The 22,563-nt window shown below is 50.0% G+C and overlaps 1 protein-coding gene across 1 annotated transcript in view; it reads right to left on the reverse strand.

Moving 5' to 3' along the window:
- LOC140384522 (ATP-binding cassette sub-family C member 8-like) overlaps nt 1-22,563 on the reverse strand; it is a 497,256-nt gene that overhangs the window by 24,303 nt on the left and 450,390 nt on the right. The window contains 4 exon segments of the mRNA XM_072466291.1: nt 9,541-9,649; nt 11,973-12,051; nt 17,193-17,323; nt 17,442-17,562. Of these exon segments, the coding sequence (XP_072322392.1) occupies nt 9,541-9,649; nt 11,973-12,051; nt 17,193-17,323; nt 17,442-17,562 (440 nt within the window).

Here is a 22,563-nt window from a genome sequence, read left to right on the forward strand (position 1 = left end):
CATTGCAATGGGGGGACCAGATTTTTTAAAAAATTGAACCCGAAAGTTATTTCCTTTGCATTCACTTTTGGATTACTATGAACTCTGAAATAAACTGAAAAAAGAACTTTTCAACATTCGAAGTACAATTCTCAAATATAAAGAAGGCAAGTTCCAATGTTAAATGTTAAAAGCTGCTGTTTAATGTTTTTTTCTTGCCAACATGGAGACTAATATTCAGATCTCTGAGCTGAAAAGGAAATAGATGAAATGACAAGTCCCAGAGTCAGAAACTTAAAAGGCAATGCCAGAGATCGTGTCAAGCGTAACGATTACTCAGTATTTGATCCGAACAAATTAATTGATTGCAAGGCTCGGATTAAGTGATCAGATCCACATCTGCTCCAGTCAGTGAGGTGGTCACCTGATTACTGTTATATCTCTGTCCACCTATCGTAAATGATCTATGTTATCGAGGGAGATATTAGGAAATTGGTGCAGAAATGAGACGGTAGTGCAACATGCAATTTAGGTGTTAAACAGACTGAGAGGGAAAAAAAACCTGCCAGCACAGAGGCATTGGGATATATCATTATTTCCCATGGTATACTTTCCTTTTGGATAATGACCCAGGGGTGTGTCTATCACAGTAATATTTTCTGACATCACGCAAGTAAAAATAGGGAAAGTGTATCAGCAAATCAACTTTAGCTTGGATAGGCCTGAACTGACAGAAGCTGATTAAAATTTAATACCAGAAGATCCCAAGCACAGTCAATTGTACGGATGAAAATTTTCCATAATAAACTGTTGGAAGCAAAAGCCATTTTAAAGAGCTTAAGCTGGTTTCATCAAGGGCGGACTCACACACATAAACTCTGTTATCTTCCCAGTTTATGTGATAACTGGATAGGAAGATCCCAGAGTGGAACCCTGGCTCAAAAGACCACATAACCGTTACTTTTTTAAAATAAAAAGTGGAATCACGGCACCACTAATTAGTTTCAAAATCAAGAACATTTGCTAATGCGCATTCTCCCCATGTCTGCTTGGGTTTCACCCCCACAACCCAAAGATGTGCAGTTTAGGTGGATTGGCCACACTAAATTGTCCCTCAATTGGAGAAAAAATAATTGGGTACTCTAAATTAAAAAAAAAGAACATTTGCTAAACATGAAAAATTGGATAATAATACAATACATTACTCCCTCTTTAGTTTAACATTCACACACAGATTTTAGGATTAACATTTCAAAGTACATCTTAAACTGCAATGGTCTCATTAACATGCTAAGTCCCTTTCAGAATGTATTTGTCTTGACTGCTGTACATACTGTTCACTATTCACAATTGCTTTAACCCTCACTTCCCAGAATGTATTAAAATGGCATCATACGTTTCATTTACTTTTGAAATCTGCTGTCGCACTTTAAATCTAGTTACTGCAATTGTCTCTTTAACTCAGAACACTTCTCTTCCTTGAATTCTTCTGAACAATACCTTGGTCTCTGTTCACTGCAGTTCTCTGAAACATTGGGCGGGATTCTTCCGCAATCGGTGGGATGGCACGACGCTGGCGCCAAGAACGGCGCGAACCACTCCGGCTTCGGGCCACCAGGGAGTTGCGGAATCCTCTGCATTTCCGGGGGCTAGGCCGGCGGCGGAGGGGTTGGCGCCGTGCCAACCGGCGCTGAAGGGCCGCTGTGGTCCCGCGCATGCGCAGAACCGTCAACAGTAACCCTGGCAGCAGGGAAGGGCACCTGGACCGGGGGCACCAATGGTGCCGGACACCGACGGGGCAGGGGTGCGGGAGTGGGGGAGGGACATGCGTGGGCCATCAAACCCGGTTGGGCATGGGAGTATGCTCAATGCTAACATGTTGGCCTTCCACCCCCCTGCAGACATTGGCGTTTGGCATTCAACCAGCAATGGTGGCCGCCGTGGTGATGGTCGCAGCTCTGTGAGATGCCCTGCGGTCGCGTGAGTGGGGGCTGCTCAAAGAGGAGGGCGAAGCTGCAGCAGTGGAACGGGCAGCAGCAGAGCGGCAGCAGCAGAGTGGCCAGCAGAGGACCAGGCATAAGAGGACCGGGCTGCAGAGGGGCAGATGGCGGCCGCACAGGCTGGTGGGCTGGCTGCCCAACAGGCCGAGGAGGAGGAGGTGCCAAGGAGGTGCCACATGAGGCCTTGTGTGTCCTGGCAGCGCCCGTCATTCCAGGACCTGCTGGACTGGGCATGCCGTCGGAGAGTTCAGATGAGCAGAGAGACAGTGCGACACATCTGCCAGATGATGGCACACCTGGCATGGCAAGGGTATAGGGAGGATACCCGCTTCCGGTGACTGTCAATTTGACGGTCGCCCTGAACTTCTACGCGATGGAGTCCTTTCAGTCACTGAGTGGGGACCTGTCCAGGATCTCACAGACCTCCGGGCACAGGTGAATCCACGCCGTCATGGAGGCCCTATATGCCCAGGCGGAACAGTACATCCATTTCCATGGGGACCGAGCCCACCAGGATGCCTGAGCAGCGGGGTGTGCCACCATTGCTGGGATGCCCCGGGTCCAGGGGGAGATAGATAGGATGCACGTCGCCCTACGGGCACCAGGGGTTAACAGGCTGCTGTACATAAACCGAAAGAGGTACCGTCAAAGAACGTATAGCTGGTTTGTGACCAATCAGCTGCGCATTGTACACCTTTGCGCCTGATACCCGGGGAGTGTGCACGATTCCTTCATCCTGGCACACTCGGTGGTCCTGACATGTTCAAGGGTCAACCCCCCCCTCTTCGAGGGTCAACCCCCACCCCCCGGGCTGAGGGGTTGGCTCAAGGACGACAGGAGTTACCCATTGCGCCCCGGGCTGGTGATACCTATCTGGAGGCTACAGGCCAAGGTGGACACCTGCTACAACGACGTCCATACAGCGACCAGGATTTTGTCGAGTGGTGCTTTGGCTTCCTGAAGATGCGCTTCAGGTGCCTGGACTGCTCTGGAGGGGCCCTCCAGTATGATGCTGAGAGGGTCGCCCGCATCGGGGTGGCCTGCTGCATCCTCCACAACACCGTGCAGCGGGACGGGCAAAGTGCTCGAGGAGGAGGATGAGGAGGAAGGGCAGGCCTTGTCAGATGAGGATGTGGGGGAGGGGAATGATGAGCAGGCCTGGGGCCTGGGCAGGCCGCACAACGTTATCGCCAGGGCCAATGCGCATGGGACGCTCTGATCGCCTTCAGGCTCACCGCCTGGGAGGGAGGGGGTGGGGGGATGCTGGCCAGGAGCACGGACACCACATCCCAGACCTACAGCCCCTCATGTCCCACATCTCCAGACCGTCCGCAACTCCCTCCGGCGGCGCTACAAGCTGGGGGCCCTGGGTTGGCAGTAACAGTGGTACTGGTCCATGGGATGGAGGATGATGACAACCCCCTCTACGAAGAGCTCTGGTGCTCCACACCGTATGACAATGTCTGACTCCTGCCCACAGTAGCACCTTCCACCTGTGTGATCCCTGCATGCGAGCTGGCCGTCCATCACACGGTCCTCCCACAGTGCGTGCACCAGTCTACCCGACCGGCCCGGACCAGCCCTCAGCCCACACCCATCAGACAGAGCACCGAGGCAGGATTTAATGGTGTTAACAGGTGTTTACTGTGAAGAAATATATACTGTCTGTGCCTTAACCCCGATAACTAAACAAAGCCCTGCACCCGTGCCAATTATCTGGTGTCTAACGTTCTGGCCTTAAGGGCCCTAACGCTACGCCTAGGTGGTTTCCCAGATTGTAAAATGGACCCAGCTGCTGCTCGGGTGGCATGGTGCCGCCCTATTGTGCCCGCTGCCCAGCAGATGCGCCAGGGACGGGAGGGGGTGAGTCCAAGGTGCTGCGTTGTATCGGCACCTCCCCCGCAGGAGTCACTGGCACGGGCCCCATCATCTCTTCCTCCCTCGGGGTGCCTGATGGCCCTCAGGCTACTCCATTGGACAGGGGTGCGAGCAGAGCCATCCCGAGGCCCCCCCGCTACCTGGCGCTGCCAGTCCTGGAGGCCCGCTCTGGTTTCGACCAGGGTCTGCATGCTCGCGGCCATGGAGCACAGGGGATGGACCATCTCCGTCTGGGACTGCGCCACACCAAACTGCGACTGTGCCACCACCCTGTGGGACTGTGCCACATCAGTCAGTGACTGGACCATCTCCCCTGGGACTGGGCCACCACCCTTTGGGACTGGGCCATGCCGGCCAGCGCCTGGGTAATACCGCCGACATTCTCAGCCATGGCCTGCTATGATAGGGCCATGCTGAGGAGCGCTGCTGCAATTTCCAGGTGGCTCGGGCACATGGCTGCCTGTGAGAGGGCAGCCCTATCCTAGGCCTCGGCCATCGCCTGCACAGAATGCCCCAGGCCTTGGGCATGCTGATCCATAGCCGAAACCGTCGGCACCAATGCCTCCACCGCAGACGCCACTCGTGCGATGTTGGCCTGGGTGGCACGTATGACCGGCACCACTCCCTGCTCCTGCATGCGGTTGGACTCCTCCACCTGCACCTGCAGGTGCTGGATGCTCGCCGTCATCCCCACTTGTAGTCCCTGGCTATCTGACTGCATCTGCGCTGTGGTCGGGACTGAATGTTCCAGAAGCCCGGGACCTGCCTGTGTGGTGATCTTTATGAGGGGTTTCCAGGATGGAAGGCATAGTGATCACAAAGATGCACAAAGCTCTCTTGAAGAACACAACTAATTCTATTAACACTACTAACATTGAGTTTTACACTTATTCTGAATATCAAACATACATGTAAGAATTAAGCTACACTGACTAACACTATCTCTGTCTACTAATTATAACTATTATATCTGAACTAACTGCACTACACACTATGAATCTGGGGAGGAATTGTCCACTGGCATGATTCTCTGTTTTGCCGGGTTCCCGTTGGGTTTCCCGACGGTGTGGGGCTGCCCCATAATGGGAAACCCCATTGACCGACCGGCGTAACGGAGAATCCTGCCGGCAGGTCGGGGTAGAAATGTGGCGGGGCGGGGTGGAGAATCCAGCCCCTTATCTTTGTCAGCTTTAGTCTAATCTCCTCCCCTTAGTTTAAGACCCAGTGCAATTTATAGTACTGTTCCTTAGTTCTCTCTAGTGGCTAGGCTTAACATAACAATAACTCTTCACATGCTGTACATTTGTATAATGTCACAGTCTGGACGGCAGCTGGTTCCTGGGGCTGGCCTGCCCTCCGACTGTCCGGCCCTCGGCTGCTCCTAACTCCACCTGCTGTATGGATGTGATGTGTGGTGTGCACCAGATAGTGTCCCAGGAGCCTCTTCACTAATATTCCAATCCGGGGTGATAGTCTCTGAGATCGTGGAGGGTGTTGGATACAGTTGTGACGGAAAGTCTGTGTCATCCTCTGACCCGAGCTCCAGGGTATCCTGAGTCTCAGGCAGAGGGCTGATGTTCAGGCTCCTCTCCCCGTCAGTGCTCGGCCATCTGGGGGGACACCGGCTCTGGCAGGTCCTGTAAGACACAAGACACATGTATGATTAGATAGCGGGCTGGGGAGGGGGGTGGTGACGTGCCCACACATGTGTCATGAGCAACCGCTACTCAGCGGGGTCTCACTTGCTCGCCCGTGACTGCACTCCACCCCGGCGACATCCCTTTCCTCTGGGCCACCGGCCATGTTCAAGGGCCCTCTGCGTGGGCATGGTGAGAGGGTTGCAGTTCTGCTGGTCCCATTCCGGTCTTCTCCCGCTCCCGGCGGTTGTGCAACGCCTTCTCCTGGGGGGGGGGGGGGGTGGGGCCCGTCGCCCGGGCGGGGGGGGGGTGGGGAGGGGGGGTGGGGTTAGTGCCAGGGGCACTGAGCAGCCAACTCACCCTGGCCGCCCTGAAAAGGTCGTGAAGTTTCTTCGGGCACTGCATGCCAGTCCGGGCGACGTTGCTCACGGCGCTGACTGCCTCTCCCACTTGTGCCCAGGCATGACGGGCGGCGGCACCTGGCGGCCTGCCTCCCAGGCTGGGGTGTAGGGTCATCCGCCTCTCCTCCACGGCCTTCAGGAGGGTATCTAGCTCAGCGTCCCTGACCTGTGGCGCTGCTCTCCTTCCAGCCATCTTGTTGGTTGGGACACTGTGTTTGGGGAAGGACCGTTTAAGTGCAGCTGCGATGTGTGAACCTGATGTGCGCCAATCACATGGAATTGATTGCGTTCCAAGTGCCCATGGTGCTCGCCCATGCAAAGGGCCCTTGAACATGGCTGAATCGGTGCAGCTGTTGTGCCAGTTGTTCTGTAGTAACACGCCACACTTCCTCTGCTGGCATCAACACTTAGCCTCAGAGACGTAGAATCCAGCCCGTTTACTCCCCAGTGTCTTGTCTCCAACTGCCAACAAATTCCCCTAAAACTAAAACCTAAAAACTTTTTTTTATCCTTACAGGGGCCTCCTGTTGCTCAGCAACCCTTGCGAGTTCTAGAAAATCTTTTACAATTAAAGGGTAATTTAGCATGGCCAATCCATCTGCTCTGCACAACTTTTGGACTGTGGGGGTGAAATCCATGCAGACAGGATGTGCAAACTCCATAAGGACAGTGACCTGGTGCTGGGACCGAACCCAAGTCCTCACCACCGTGATGCAGCAGTGCTAACCACTGCGCCACCCTTTTCTCATTCTTCTTCAAGCTGCAGCCTTCTCCAAACACAATAGAATCACAGTTAATACTTCCAGCTGCAGAGAGGAACAAGACAGGGCTGCCCTCTGTCCCCACTCTTGTGCGCGCTAGCGATCAAACCCCTGGCGATAGCTCTGCGTGACGCGAAAAGCTGGAAGGGAATCCGGAGAGGAGGCAGAGAGCACAGTGTCCCACTCTATGCAGATGACCTGCTCCTCTGTGTCTCGAAGCCACAGGAGGGACTGAAGGCAATACTGCAAATACTGAAAGAGTTTGGAACCTTCTCGGGCTACAAACTTAACCTGGGCAAAAGCGAGGCATTCCCAATGAACCCAAACGGGGGAGGGAGAGAGCTGGAGGGGCTCCCGTTCAAAACAAATACTACCACTGGGCAGCAACGGCAGAAAGAGTGAGGGGTTGGGTACAAGAACCCGGCACAGATTGGGTACAAATGGAGGAGGCCTCCTGTAAAGGAACAACCCTCCGGGCCCTGGCTACAGCAGCACTCCCATCCTCCTCAACAAGACACACAACGAGCCCAGTGGTAGCGGCCACGCTGAGAACGTGAACCCAGTTGAGACAGCACTTCGGGATAACCAAAATGTCCCCCATGACTCCCATATGCGGCATTCACAGATTCTCCCCAGCCATGCTGGATACCACCTTCAAAAGATGGAGGCGGGACGGGGGCACACTGACGGTCGGGGACTTCTACGTAGGGCGCAAACTGACGACACTGGACGAACTGACGAGGAAGTGGAGGCTAGCAAAAGGACAGGAAATGAGAAACCTCCAAATAAAACACTTCCTCTGCAAAGAGACAGTACCCCGGGGCCCCAGAAGCCACACTACTAGAGGACCTGATAGGCAGGAGCAATGAGAAAGGGGGGGCTATGTTGGAAAATATACGGACAGCTACTGGACAGAGCCCGAACACCACTGGACGAGACTAGGCAAAGATGGGAGGACGAACTGGGGACAGAGGTAGGATGGGGACTCTGGAGTGAAGCACTGAGCAGGGTGAGCTCCACCTCCTCCTGCGCAAGGCTAAATCCTAATGCAGCTCAAAGTGGTGCACAGAGCCCACCTGACCAGAACCCGAATGAGCAGGTTCTTCCCGGAGGTGGAGGACAAATGTGAGCGGTGCCAGAGGGGCCCGGCCAACCACACCCACATGTTTTGGGCTTGCCCCAAGCTTGCTGGGTTCTGGACAGCCTTCTCCGAGGCAATGTCCAAGGTTGTGGGGGTGAGGGTGAAGCCATGCCCAATAGTGGTAATCTTCGGGGTATCGGAGCAGCCAGAGTTACACATGGGGAAGGGGGCCAATGCCCTCGCTTTCGCTTCCCTAATCGCACGCCGGAGAATCCTGCTCGGCTGGTGATCGGCAGCACCACCCACAGCTGCAGACTGGCTCGCTGACCTCTCGGAATTTCTCCACCTGGAGAAGATTAAGTACGCCATCCGAGGGTCAGAGGAAGACTTCCTGGATACTTGGGGACAGTTTGTAGGCCTGTCGGCCTGTTCGAGGCCAGCAACGAGGTGTAACCTAATAAGAATTAAAAAAAACACCAAGATAGATGAGGTATCAAAAGACTGCCAATGCTGGGGGGGGGGGGGGGGGCGGATGGAAGGTGGGGAAACCACGAGAGATGAGGGGGGGGGCTACCCCTCTTTTGTTTTCCCCATTCTGTCCGGAAAATAAAAGAAAAGCACAGTCAAAGCCAAGAGGGGGACGACGTCAACGGGGAAGGGGGAGGAACCATAGACCGATGCAGAGGGCAACAAAATGAACGTAGGGTCAGTTAAACAAATGACAAACTAAACCTCTCTGTATAATAAAGGGAATTAGCGCGAGCGAGAAAAATGTGATGCGTATATATACAACTGCTTATAAATATGGGAAATGCCAATAAAAAGATTTTTTAAAAACCAATAGAATCACAGTTGTAATTGATATCAACCCCCACACATACAAACACCTTTGTCCAGCATGAATTTAACGATAGGTTTTACCCTTCCAGACACAGAAATATGCAATTAAATTCACTTAAAACTATACCTGGGGCGAAATTCTCCAAAAATGGCGCGATGTCCGCCGACTGGCGCCCTAAACGGTGCAAATCAGACGGGCATCGCGCCGTCCCAAAGGTGCGGAATGCTCCGCATCTTTGGGGGCCGAGGCCCAACATTGAGGGGCTAGGTCGGTGCCGGACGAATTTCCGCCCCGCCAGCTGGCGGAAAAGGCCTTTGGTGCCCCGCCAGCTGGCGCGGAAATGACATCTCCGGGCGGTGCATGCGCAGGAGCGTTGGCGGCCGCTGACGGCATTCCCGCGCATGCGCAGTGGAGGGAGTCTCTTCCGCCTCCGCCATGGTGGAGACCGTGGCGGAGGTGGAAGGGAAAGAGTGCCCCCACGGCACAGGCCCGCCCGCGGATCGGTGGGCCCCGATCGCGGGCCAGGCCACCGTGGGGACACCCCCCGGTGCCAGATCGCCCCCCGCCCCCCCCAGGACCCCGGAGCCCGCCCGCTCCGCCTTGTCCCGCCGGTAAGGTAGGTGGTTTAATCTACGCCGGCGGGACAGGCATTTTAGCGGCGGGACTTCGGCCCATCGGGGCCGGAGAATCGAGCGGGGGGCCCGCCAACCGGCGCGGCGCGATACCCGCCCCCGCCGAATCTCCAGTGCCGAGACTTCGGCAACCGGCGGGGGCGGGATTCACGCCAGCCCACGGCAATTCTCCGACCCGGCGGGGGGGTCGGAGAATCTCGCCCCTGATTTCTCATGTTTACCAATACAAATATAAACCCCTTAAAACTACCTTTGTTTTCCGAACAACTGTGTAATGGCTTTTGCAGAATTATTGACAGTAGGTCAGGTGACATGATGGTCAATACTCACCGTATTGAACCGCTGAATAACACAGGATCTTGAAGAATGATGGAAAGTCTGGATCGTAAAGTGTTTATTGGCAGTTTGCAAATGTCTATTCCATCAATAATTATCCTCCCTTTGCAGCAAAAGACAACAGCAGTCAGAAGTGTTATTTTTAAGCTGTGTTGGTTTAAAAACTATATACTTAGTATACATTAGATTCTAAATGGAACATAAATGACATGTTCAGTTTTGATATATTTATATCTAAAGAGATGTTAAAAATTCAAAACAAAAGAAGACCTATGCTTAAATGTCACCTTCGCAACTACCAGACATGCTGAAGCACATTCCAGCCAACAAACTACTTTCTTGAAGTGTTGCCCTGTTGTATTGTGATGCCGATTAAAGGATCATTTTTGGACAGGCATCATCCGAAAGGTGACCCCTCCTCCATCGCAGCTTAAGTACTGTGCTGGATTTATTAATTTAATTTGTGCTCAAACCCTCCAGTGGACCCCAAACCAATAACTTGCCTGACTCAGAAGCGAGATTGTTACAACTGAGTCAGAGTTGACAGTAAGAATAGGCAAATGCAATAGTGCTAAAACTTTCTGTAGAATCCAAGTAAACATTCAGCTGTTTTTAATAATGTTTTTTTCCAATGCTTATTTTGTATAAAGTGTGGCAGATTTTAATAAAAGCAGGACACAGACTCTTGAAACAGCGCTGTTCTGAATTATTGGCAAAGGAGAAGGACATAAGGCCTTGTAAGAAAGTGTCAAGGTGAATGCAGTTCTTTACAATGTTACATTGCATAGTGATATGGATTTCAACTATGTGAGCACTTTGCCACCTTGGCCTCATCATTGGGCAGCTTTTTATTATCGTACGCCAGTTTTAAAATTTATTCTTTCACAGGGTGTTAGCATCGCTGGCTTGGTCAGCATTTCTTGCCCATCTTCAATTGCCCCTTGAACTGAGTAGCTTGCTAGGCCGTCTCAGAGGACATTTACGAGTCAGCTAAATCATTGCAGGCCTGCCAGAACAGACCAGGTAAGGACAACAGATTTCTTTCCCTAAAGGACATGAGTAAACTAGATGGGTTTTTATGACAATCGACCATGGCTTTATGGGCATCATAGACTTTTAATTACAGATTCATGTTGAATTCAAATTCCACCATCTGCCCTGGTGGGATTTGAAACCGGATTCCCAGAGCATTAACCTGGATCTTTGGATTACTAATCCAGTCAGTGACAATACCAGTACACCACTGCTTCCCCACGTTCCAGGATTTTACCCAGCAACAGTGAATATTGTCCCAGGTCAGGATGGTGTGTCGCCTGGGAAGGAACTTGCAGGTGGTGATGTTGCTATGCAAATGCTGTCCTTGTCCTTTGAGGTGGTAGAGGTCACCGGTTTGGAAGGTGCCATCTCAGTGCATCTAGTACATTGTACACACTGTTGCCACTGTCGGTGGTAGAGGTAGCGAATATTTAAGGGATGGTTGAGGTGCCAGTCAAATGGGCAACTTTGACTCAGGTGATGTCAAGCTTCTTGAGCATTGTTGAGTTGCACTCATCCAGACAAGTGGAGAATACTCGATCACACTCCAGACTTGTGCCTTATAGATTGTGGACTGCCTTTGGGGAGTCAGAAGATGACTTACTCACTTCAGAATTCCCAGCCTCCCCACCTGGCCTCAATTTTGAAGCTGGTGTGAAGAGTTCAGGGGTGTGGAAGTTCAGCAAGTCACCCTGCTTGGGCCTCAGGCAGGAAAGAGCCACTGCCTTCAAGTGCATCTTGCCCCTCTGAGTGCTGCCCACCCACCAACCTTTCCATCAAGACACCATTCCTCCCACTCCACTCCCGGGCCTCACCTCTTCTCCCCAGCAAAGTACCTATGCACTTACCCGGTCCTGGACTCCAGGGCCAAGTTTCTGCAAACTGCTTTTGGACCCAGTCCCAGCTACTGTTGTCACTGGCATTGCTGGAGCTACGGCACTGTCAGTCAATCAGACTGGCCGGCAGCCTTCGGAGTTGGGACTTTTGCCTGGGCCCAGAAGTCCATCCAGTCTCTATCCAATCAACGCTTCTCGAAGCGTTAAATGGGTGTGGGGCAGCTGTGATCGGCAGGGTTACATTCCCCACTAATTCTAAGAAAACACTGCCCTCTGAAAATTCCTACCCATAATATTCATTAGATGGATGATAGAATTGTAGACTAGCGGATCTGTGTTTGGAAGGTCAGGGTTTGCGATTCTAGGTTTACTTTGACATTCTGCTGGACAGTACTGTGGCTCTTCAGAAGTATACACTGCCAGCCAATGCATTGAAAAGTACCAGTACCTGTAGCTCAGATTCAAGATAGAATACATTTTAGAAGGGTGTAATGGGTAGGTATAAATAAATTGACTGACAGAATGTACAAAACAAAGGCCAAGTTAATTTTTTACCTTCAAACATATCTACCATCCTGAAAAAGGCTAAAGAAAAGGAAGACTTCCCACTGCCAGTTCGTCCACAGATTCCAACCTGTGTAATGAATGCATCTAATATTGATTTTGTACAACACATCGTGAAGCCTTCAGAGATGCATGTTACTGTAATAAACATTACTTTAGAAAACCTTCATGCCTTCATATACATAAATAGTTTAGTTTTTGTGTTAAAACAATGCCGAAGCGAGCACTAAATTAAATTATTCTTGAAAAATGTCTTTTATATCTCTCTCTTAATCTGTTACTTTTCTCTCCCCATTTTGCTATCTGTACTTGATGTTTTTGTTTATAAATTTAGAATACCCAATTATATTTTTCCAATTGAAGGTCAATTAGCGTGGCCAATCCACCTAACCTGAACATCTTGGGTTTTGGGGGTGAAACCCACCAGGGGTTATGGGGAGAAGGCAGGAGAATGGGAATGAGAAAATATCAGCCATGATTGAATGGTGGAGCAGACTCGATGGGCCGAGTGGCCTACTTCTGCTCCTATGTCTTATGGGACCTCAGCAGTGGTAGGCAGCAGAGCTAACCTCTGCACCACCATGCCACCCATCTGTACCTGATGTTATAATGAATTAAATATTTATATTTCTACTTGTTGATTTAGACTCTGAGGCCTGGATTTTCGGCACCGGGGTGGGGGGTTGCAAGAGATAGGCAGCTTAGCCTGCCTGTCTCAGGAGAAAATGCCCGTAAAGGCGGATCTTTCATTGTCACGGCGGGGGAGGCGGGGGGGGGGGGGGGGGGGGGGGGGGGGAGTGGATGAGGGCTGGAATTGGGCCAGGCAACCTAGGAAAGAAGTCAGAGACAGCCACAAGGGCTGCTGGGTGAGAAAGTGCAGAGTTTAAAAGGCCCATCTCAGTGCAGTGAGACCTCGTCCCAGTTAAAGTAAAAACAGTAAGGCCCTCCATTCTCGCAGCCCTTACCACCATACACTCCCCACAGCCTATCCATGACACCTCTTGCCTCCCATGCCAAGGTAAGGCCTACCAAACAACCCCTACGGCCCCTTATGCCACACATATCAAGCTATGGTACATGCCCGTGTGCATACCATACACCGTACAGAAACAATGTGTCGAATGTTTAAAGAAAGCCATTCATTGATAATTTTCCACTTTCCTAAAAGAATACTTATTTTTACGACAGGCTATAAAACTGACCCTCTGAAGCCTCTTTATCTTGTTTAAATAAATATTGTAAGATTGACAACATTGAGATCTGAGAGCCAGAATGTCAATCAAGCAATGTTTTTGTTGGGGCTGGGTTGAGCAAAACATAAACATATCAATCAAACATAATACAGAACTTATACAATGGGTTTCTCCCGCAAATATTAACCCTCCCGTATGCGTTTTACAAATACCCCTGGGAAAAAAAACCCTCCCCCTCCCACCCAAATACCCCCCCTCGAAAGAAACACTCCCCCCCCACTCCCTGGGTTGCTGCTGCTGCTGACCGACCTCCTTCATATAATGTAAAAGTTGAGCAATGCAAAAATTGGACAGCCATTGCTAACCACTGCGCCACCGTGCCGCCCCTGCCTGCCATTTTTAAAGGACTTCTCAGTCATCTCAACTTGGTGACAATTCAGGCCTGTATGTCAGCGAACATTCTTCAGTCCGAAAGGTTGAAGTACCATGTTATTGTTTGCTCTGCTCACAAGTTCCACAGATCCCTTGGAAATAATCTCCAGAAACCTCAAATTGTTGCTTATCAGCCCACCAAAAGTCTATCAGCAGCTTTGAGCACACTGGAGGTGAACAGTGTTCCTTTTCCACTGGCCACAAGTTCTAAGCCAGTGTCTTTGTCTCGTTATAAAATTCTCATGCTTTCATTACTATTATATATGCAAGTAAAGCAGCCATTTTGTACCACCAAAATTCCACAAACATCAACGACATGAATGACTTCAAATGATTAATTTTTGTTGTTGTTGTTAATTGGGAGATGTATATTGGCCAGGACTTCTAGAAATAATAATAATAATCTTTATTATTAATGATAATAATCTTTATTATTGTCTCAAGTATGCTTACATTAACACTGCCATGAAGTTACTGTGAAAAACCCCCAGTCGCCACACTCCGGAACCTGTTCGGGTACACAGAGGGAGAATTCAGAATGTCCAATTCACCTAACAAGCACGTCTTTCGGGACTTGTGGGAGGAAACCGGAGCACCCGGAGGAAACCCATGGGGAGAAGGTGCAGACTCCACACAGACAGTGACCCAAGCCGAGAATCGAATCCAGGTCCCTGGCGCTGTGAAGCAACAGTGCTAACCACTGTGCTACCGAGCCGCCCATATTGATATTGGCCAGAATTTAAACGCTAATGGCTCCCTGCTCTTTGTTAAATTGTGCTAACCCGAACAGTCTCAATTCAATCTCCCAGCTAAAGCGCAGCTGGTCAGACAGTTCAGCACTTCCTCAGAGCTGCACTGGAATGTTTACCTAAACTCTGAGCTCCAGTCACAGTGTGAACTTAAATCACAACCGAGAAGCGCAGAGCTACTGCCGGTACTAAGCTGACCTTTGTTCAAGAAATCAAAATCTTGCAGATTCTTATACGTCAGAATATTATAGTCAGGAATTTCATGAAAAAATAACTCACTCTTCTTTGTACAAACAATGAAAATAAACATAGACCTGAATGATTTTCTTTTAAAATGTTCTCTTCCATCATAAAGACGCATGCTTTCACTTGAGGATATTTTACCTTGCATTAGCAGCTCCATGACACTCATGCAATGGGACATATTCAAAAGCTTGTGTCAGCATGTAATACACAAATACAATGCCTGTGCAGAAGCCCAGTCTTGCTGCTGGGGTTCCTACATAATGGGCTGCTGAGAACAGAAGCAATATTACATGTGAACAAGAGGTTTTATTTCGGGAAATGGAGGGGCAAAAAGTATGTTATGTTGCTGAAATCTGCCTTTGTTGCAGCACAGACACCACAGCATTAACTGCGACAGAACGGCAATGTTTGAAAACAAAATCTAATTCAATGCTTGAGCATTACTCTCCAGCTGACTGCAGGCATATACATCAGCATGGCAGGGATCATTTTCTTTTTAAGTCTCCCTTTATTCTTGCAGTATTGGATCTGCATTCTGTGCCATCTTTTATGCTATAGTTTTGTTTTTGAAAATTTTTTTTTTTATTCTCCTCCATTTTCACATTTTCTCCCACATTTACATCCATCAACAATAAACAATAATCAGCAAGATATGTCAGTCCCCATAATAACAACGATCCATCTACCCACCAACCCCCAAACCTCAACCCGCATGTTTACATAAACAAATGACAAAAAGGAATCAGGGATTACCTGTAGTCACCCTTAATCTTACACAGCTCCCCCCCCCCCCCACCCCAGGTCTCCAGCTCCTCCCGTCCATTGCCTCTTGTAAAACTCCTCCCCCCACCCTCGGTTCCTTCCCCCCCCCAACTTTCCACCCTGGCTAGACCACTCGGACCCTGTTCTGCCAGGCTTCGATGGCCGCAGCCCCTCCCCCCACCTCACTCCCGTTCACTGGCCGGCACAAACCGGCCAGCGTGGAGGCCCCCACCCGGGTCCCTTTCCCACTTGCCCGGCCCCAGTAAAGCCCAAAGATCCCCTTTTAGCACACAAACCCCGCATATCCACCTACACCCCAAAGAACTCTCATTCCGAGTGAAAGTCCCGTCCCTTCCCTTGTCCAAATATATACCACCTTGGCTCCTTTAATCTCTACACCCGCGTGCAGTGATACAAAAAAGAAGAAAATACAGTCATGAGGTTACATCGGCACATGGCCATTCCTCAATTTGTCAGTTCTGCCACAGTCCATCTGCTTTCGCAAACTCCTCCGCTGCTTCCGCCGTTCTAAAATAAAAGTCCCTGAGCTTGGAAGTCACCCTCAGCTTCGCTGGATATACAATGCCACACCTTGCTAATGTACAGTGCCTTCTTCACCCGGTTGAAGGTAGCCCGCCTCCTCGCCAGTTCCACCGTAAAGTCCTGGTATACACGTATACCAGCTCCAGCCCACTGCACCACCCGCTTCTGCTTGGCCCAGCTCAGGACCTTCTCTTTCACCCTGTACCTACGGAAGCACAGAGTCACTGCCCTTGGCGGCTCACTCGCCTTTGGTACAGGCCTCCACGACCGATGAGCCCGATCCAGTTCATATCGGGAGGGATCCTCCCCCTCCCCCAATAGTTTTGCCAGCATCGCGGCAAAATACTCAGTCGGCTTCGGTCCTTCAACTCCTTCGGGCAGCCCCACAATCCTCAAATTCTGTCGCCTGGATCTGTTTTCCAGGTCTTCCATTTTTCCTCGCAGATCCTTGTTAGTATCCATCACCTTCCGCATCTCTTTCCCCATCGAGGCAAGTTGATCACCGTGCTGCAATAACGTCTCCTCCACTTCCTTCAGCGCCTCCCCTTGCTCTCGCACCTCCGCCACTGCGTTCGCCACCTCCGTCCTCACCAGGGAAACCGCCTCCTCCACCAGCACACTCAAGACCTCCCTCATCTCCTTCCTCACCGTCTCCATGCATTTCGCAATCTGCGCCAACTGCTTTTCAAATTCCGCAGCCATCACCTTAGTTATTTCTTCAGCCGTAAGCAGTGCGGCCTTCCCTGGTGCTCCAGCCTCCATTTTTCCTGGTGACCCCGCGGTGACCTTTCCAATCCCCGACGGACCTCCAGCTGGTTTTTTTTCGGCCGTTTTTTTGCTCACCCTCGACATTTTTCTTTGTTTTTTTTTCCTCCTGTGTCTTCACAGTGCCTCCTCCATGCCTTCTCCCTGCTTCTGCCGCCTCCGTGGACCCTGGGACCAGGCTTAAAGCCCCGAAAATGCCGTTCCCGAGCGGGGGCTCTTCATTGTGCGGCCGCCTCCCGCCCGCCGTCACCGGAAGTCCCTTTTATGCTATAGTTAAGATGAGAGGCATGCAATATGCAGAATGTGAACACAACCCTTGCTCTCCCAATTAACCTATCACACAATATATTCAGCTATCAGTGGGGCACGCTTTTCTTCAGGAGGCAAAAGTTCTCCTGCATCACTCCTGGTGTGTTGCTGCATGATTTTTGTCCTTAAATTATAATTCAATTCTTTGAAGGCCAATTGACAGGAGTAATTCATCTATCCCCATATTAGCTAAACATAGCATGCCAACCTACCTTCTGTCCTGGGCTGATATGGGCATTCACATTCTTTAAGACTGGTTTTAGACTGCTGTCATACCGGACGCTGAGATTCTGAATTTTAATCTCACCCTCATCCGGCCAGTTTGGAGGGATCTGGGAAGGTGCTGTAGCAAAGTAACCAGTATGGGGGAAAAAAACCAATGGTTAGAAGTTTCCTTCATTAAGTTAGCTGCTTGGTTATATTTAACTTTCCTATTAAACATGCTATCTGGGAATACTCACAAAGAAGTCCATCGTAATTTTCAGTTTCAATTTTAAGAAGGCTGTTTATTCTTTGCACTGCACCCAATTGCACTTCCATATCTGCTAGATTGCGTACCATCCAGTTCAAGTAGTTTGAAATCTGGAGAGAGATATCAGTGAAAAAACAATTAACCATATTGCTACTGGCAGCATCCAGCCAAGCTAACTGTTCAATTGGACATACTGGCACTATGATAAAACAAAACATAATGCATTATTGACCTTCCACCAGTAACAAATTTAATATGACATAAATAATCAATTTCTACAAAACGTATTGGGCTCAACATATTAATGTACAACATTTTTTCTACTTTGGCTTTAAATCTAATCTAAACCTCCAGGCAACTGGATGAATTAGTCCGACTTTCAGTATCTCAGATCCAACAGCAATACAAGCAACAATTAGAAGCAATAGTAAATTTACCCTTGTGGCACTTAACTTCTTTTAATTTAGAGAGGTCACAAATAATCAGACTCTCGCCATTTCCAAATAAGTTCAGCTTGTTTAACCGAATGCCGAATCCTGACAGAATTCCAAACCATGCGTTTTGGCAAATTAAGTAAACATTTATCAGCACTAAATGTGTTATGAACAAGGGTAATGCACAACGTTCGCGAATGTTTGAGACATCGAGGAACAGGTCATTCACATAGAATGAGACTCTGCTCTCTGTCTCCCCTCTGGATGCCTCTCCACCCCTTCGCTGATCTGATAGCTAGTGGCTCAATTGTCAGGGTGAACAGTAGCATGGGTAATGGCCATCCCTGCCTCGTGCCTCTGTGCAGCCAGAAATATTCAGAACTGCTGACTTTTGTTTGTACGTTCGCTATGAGAGCGGTGTACAGAAGTTTCACCCACGGAGTGAACCCTAGCCTAAACTCAAACTGTTCCAGCACCTCCATGAGGCACCTCCATTCAACTCTGTCGAAGGCGGTTTCTGCGTCCAGTGTCTCCTCCCCGGGTGGGGTCATAACCACGTTCAGCAGGCATCTGATGTTCATTGTTAGCTGCCTGCCCTTTACAAACCTGGTCTGATCATCCGCGATTACTTCTGGCAAGCAAATCTCTAGTCTCCTCGCCAGAGCCTTCGCCAGGACTTGGCGTCAGTGTTCAGGAGTGAGATGGGTCGTTAGCACTGCTGCCTCATGGCGCCGAGGACCCGGGTTTGATTCTGGCCCCGGGTCACTGTCCGTGTAGAGTTTGCACATTCTCCACGTGTCTACGTGGGTCTGACCCCAATAACCCAAAGATGCACGGGGTAGGTGGCATGGCCATGCTAAATTGTCCCTTACTTGGAAAAATTGTTTTTAAAAAGGAGTGGGATGGGTCTGTATGATGTGCACTCCATCGGGTCCTTGTCCTTTTTCTGGATCAATGATATTCAGGTCTGTGTCAGTGCTGCTGCAAAGTTCTTATAGAAGTCCACCGGGAACCTGTCTGCTCCTGGTGCCATCCCTGACTGCATGGAGTTAATGCACTCCATGACTTCCTCCAGTCCTAACAGTGCTTCCAGTCCCTGTCTCCTTTCCTCTTCCACTGCCGGTATATCCAGCCAGTTGAGGAACTGTTTAACCTTCAAGCCTCCCCTCCAGAGACTCAGAGGTATACAGCCCCTGGTAGAAGGTTTTGAAGGCCCCGTTGATCTCATCTAGCGCTGTGACCAGCCTTATCATTTCCTTCCTTTACCTGTGCTATCTCCTTTGTGGCCACATGCTTCTTCAGTGGTGTGCCAGTAGGTGACTGGCCTTGTCCCTGTGCTTTTAAAAGGTCCCCTGTGTCTGGCGGAGCTAGTTCACTCCTTTCCCCGTGGAGAGCAGGTCAAATTCCAATTGTAATACACAAGACATGTACACAGGTATACTGTAATTGTCTCGCCAATACCTCGATGTATATACACTTCCCCAGTTTTCTCCCCTCCACACCTTGTTTGTTCTGTATTTGTTATTTGCGTCATTTTGCTAACTGAATAGCGGTTGTTGCTTTTATCTGGTTTGTATTATCTTCTCATTTTCTTTTTCTTTGTGTACACCTGTAAATATGCTATGTTCGAAAACCCAATAAAAAACATTTATTAAAAAAAAAATTCCAATTGTAGATTTTTCCTCTCTGCCAGCAGTTCCGCAGTCGGGGGCCATGGAGTACCGTCGAGCCGTTTCCAATATGGAGTCGATCAGCCGTTGTCTAGCAGCCTTTTCCTTCCCATCCCTCAGGGCCCTGTGTGGTGGTATGTATTAGGGGTAATACGGTACACCACGTGTCGACAGGCTATTGGTGGAGGGATGCCAGGTCCTGATAGGATCTGCCACCTACTGGACTCCACCCAGAAATGCCGGGATAAGAACCCAGTTTTTCCCTCCATTTCCCTCAGCAGTTGCATTCTGTAACCACGCTGCTGGGGATAAAGTTCTGCTTAATAAAGCCTTCAATTGACATTACCTCAACCTGCCTCGTGTCATATTGACGGTGCTACACCCTGTACGCTATTATTTCCCTCCTTATCACTACCTTCATTCCCAGAATTTGAAGGGCGAGATCTCCCCGTTTTGGTTGCAGGTTCATATCCATGGATGGTTTGAGACATTTTTTTGCAGAACGCACAGTCGGCAAGGAGGGCTGTGTCCATGTGGGGCGCTAATCTCCAACCTCCTGTCCATGAAGTGTAGAGCATGGTCCGAGATTACTATTGCGGAGTGTGTCCCCCCCCCCCCCCCCTGGAAGCACCCATTTACCCGCTACAAAAAAGTCCATGCGAGAATAAGCTTTGTGAACATGGGAACCTCCATGGGTCGGATTGATCCCCCCCCCACCCATCTGCTCCAAGAAAGTATTTATTCTCTTGCCATTCCTGATTTTGTCCCCGACTTGTAAGTCGCTGGGACATGTACACGGTTGAAGTTTCCTTCCACGATTAATTGGTGGGAGTGAGTCAAGGTCAGGGATCTCAGCATAGTTTTTTAATGAACTCAGCATCGTCCCAGTTTGGCGTGTATATGTTTACGAGACACTGGGGCCCCTTCCAGGATTCCGCTAATCATTATGTAATGTCCCCCTGGGTCAGCCACCGTGTTCGTCGCTGTAAAGGCTGTCCTTTTGTTAAACAGTATGGCTACTCCCCTCACCCTTGTGTCGAAGCTTGGTATGTCTGTCCTATCCAGCTTTTCTTACCCTCAGTCGGTCCTTCTCTCTTAAGTGCATTTCCTGAAGAAAGGTTACGTTGACCCTCAGGCTTTTGAAATGAGCGAGGACTCTGGATCTTTTCATCGGTCCATTATTTCCCTTTGTGTTGCAGGTGATTATTCTGATGGGGGCGGGGGTCTGGCCCCTCCATTCTGCAGGGTCAGCCATACTTACCTTGTGGATTTTCAACTGCACGCAAGGGTTTCCTTTTATTCATGGTCATCCAAGATGGCCACCATCACACCATCACACAGAGTGTGACCTGTTGTAACCAACATTCTACCCTTCCACCCTCCCCCATCTATTCCCCCCCCCCCCCCCACCCAGCCACTCTGCCCATGCAGTCCCCCCTCTCTCTTTCCCCTTTCTCTTGTTGCTTCCCGCCCCTTGATTGCCCCCCCCCGCCTCTGGTTCCACTGCCCCCCCGGTTTGCTGTTTTGCCCCTGCTCCTGCCAGGTGCTCCCTCACGCACGGGACTCATGCAGAGCCCCCCGCCCCCTCTTTTTACTCCTGTACATCAGCCTGATCACTAGTGTAGTGGCTCCCCCTGAAAACAGATCTTTTTGTGCCCAATCCAGCTGGATCGCCCCCGTCCCCCCTCCCCCCGTCCCCAAATACAGTTGCCCCCCCACTTAGATCATGTAGCTTTGCATAGCAATTAACTGCTCACTGTTCCTTCCTGAGTCCACTCTTTCGTACAAACGCATTTGTTTCTTCCGGTGTGTTGAAATAAAGTTCCTTATTGTTGTATGCTACCCCCATAGTCTTGCCGGTACAACATGCCGAATTGCACCTCATTTTTAAACAGCGCGGTTTTGGCCCCACTAAACTTCGTTCGCCGTTTGGCCAGGTCAGCTCCAATGGTGAGTCCTTCCCACTTACACTACAGCGTGCTCCCCACCACCTCATAATCCGTTCCTTGTCCTGAAACCTGTGGAGTTTCACTATTATTGCACCTGGTGGTTCCCCCGGTTTGGGTTTTTGTCGGAGCAACATGTGCTCCCGGTCCACCTCTGAGGGCTTGGCAAAGCCCACCTCCCCAAACAATTTTCTGAACATCCTCGAAATATATTCCTGCCCTCTGCACCCTCCAGTATTCCAACTATTTGAATATTCAGTCGCCGCGACCTGTTGACTTGATCGTCTATCTTTCCCTTTAGAGTCTTCTGGGTTTTCTCCAACCTTGCCAACGCGGCTTCGATTGAGGCGATCCGCTTGTCCTGGTCAGTGGCCACATTCTCCAGATCCCACACCCTTGCCTCTTGGGCCTCCAGTCTCCACTCTGCTCTGTCCATTGCTCCCGTTATGGGGGCCAGCGCAGCCTCTATTGTTGACTTCCTGGCTGACATGAGGGCCTCTTTTATTGCCTGCCTATGTTTCTGGAGCTCCGTGGAAATAAATTCCATCAGTTGCTCCATCGACACTTGGGCTGGTACTGGTGATCCTGCTGGGCCTGCCATGCTCAGGCCTGGCTCACCCCGTCTGTCCCCTTGTTCTGCGGTTGGGATCTTTCTTTGTCTGCTTTGGCTGTTTTTTTTGCCTGGCTGCTGGTTCAATGGCATCTCAGTAGGTTGGGTATTAAGTTGGGGAACTTTGTTTTACTTTTGGTGTCCTTTTGACGGGTAAAAAAAGGTCTGGTGAGAAGTTCCTAGGACAGAGCCACCTTTCGTGCAACCGTTGAGATCATGGCCGCCAGTGGAAGTCTTCTTCCACATTACACTTACCTGATTTTGACAACATTAAAACTTTCAGATTCCCATTTCATAGATTGATCCCACTATCTGCCTTCTCATATCCCCCTTTTGCTCTTTCTCCTTACTCATGTTTTGCCCTTTTTTAAAACTATGCCTGCTCCTTTAATGTTCTCTTCTTCCTTTTCTTACCTCAGAGGAAGATTGGGAAAAAAAGGAGATATTTCAA

This window comes from Scyliorhinus torazame, chromosome 10, assembly GCF_047496885.1.
Source record: "Scyliorhinus torazame isolate Kashiwa2021f chromosome 10, sScyTor2.1, whole genome shotgun sequence".
In the NCBI taxonomy this organism is placed as follows: domain Eukaryota; kingdom Metazoa; phylum Chordata; class Chondrichthyes; order Carcharhiniformes; family Scyliorhinidae; genus Scyliorhinus; species Scyliorhinus torazame.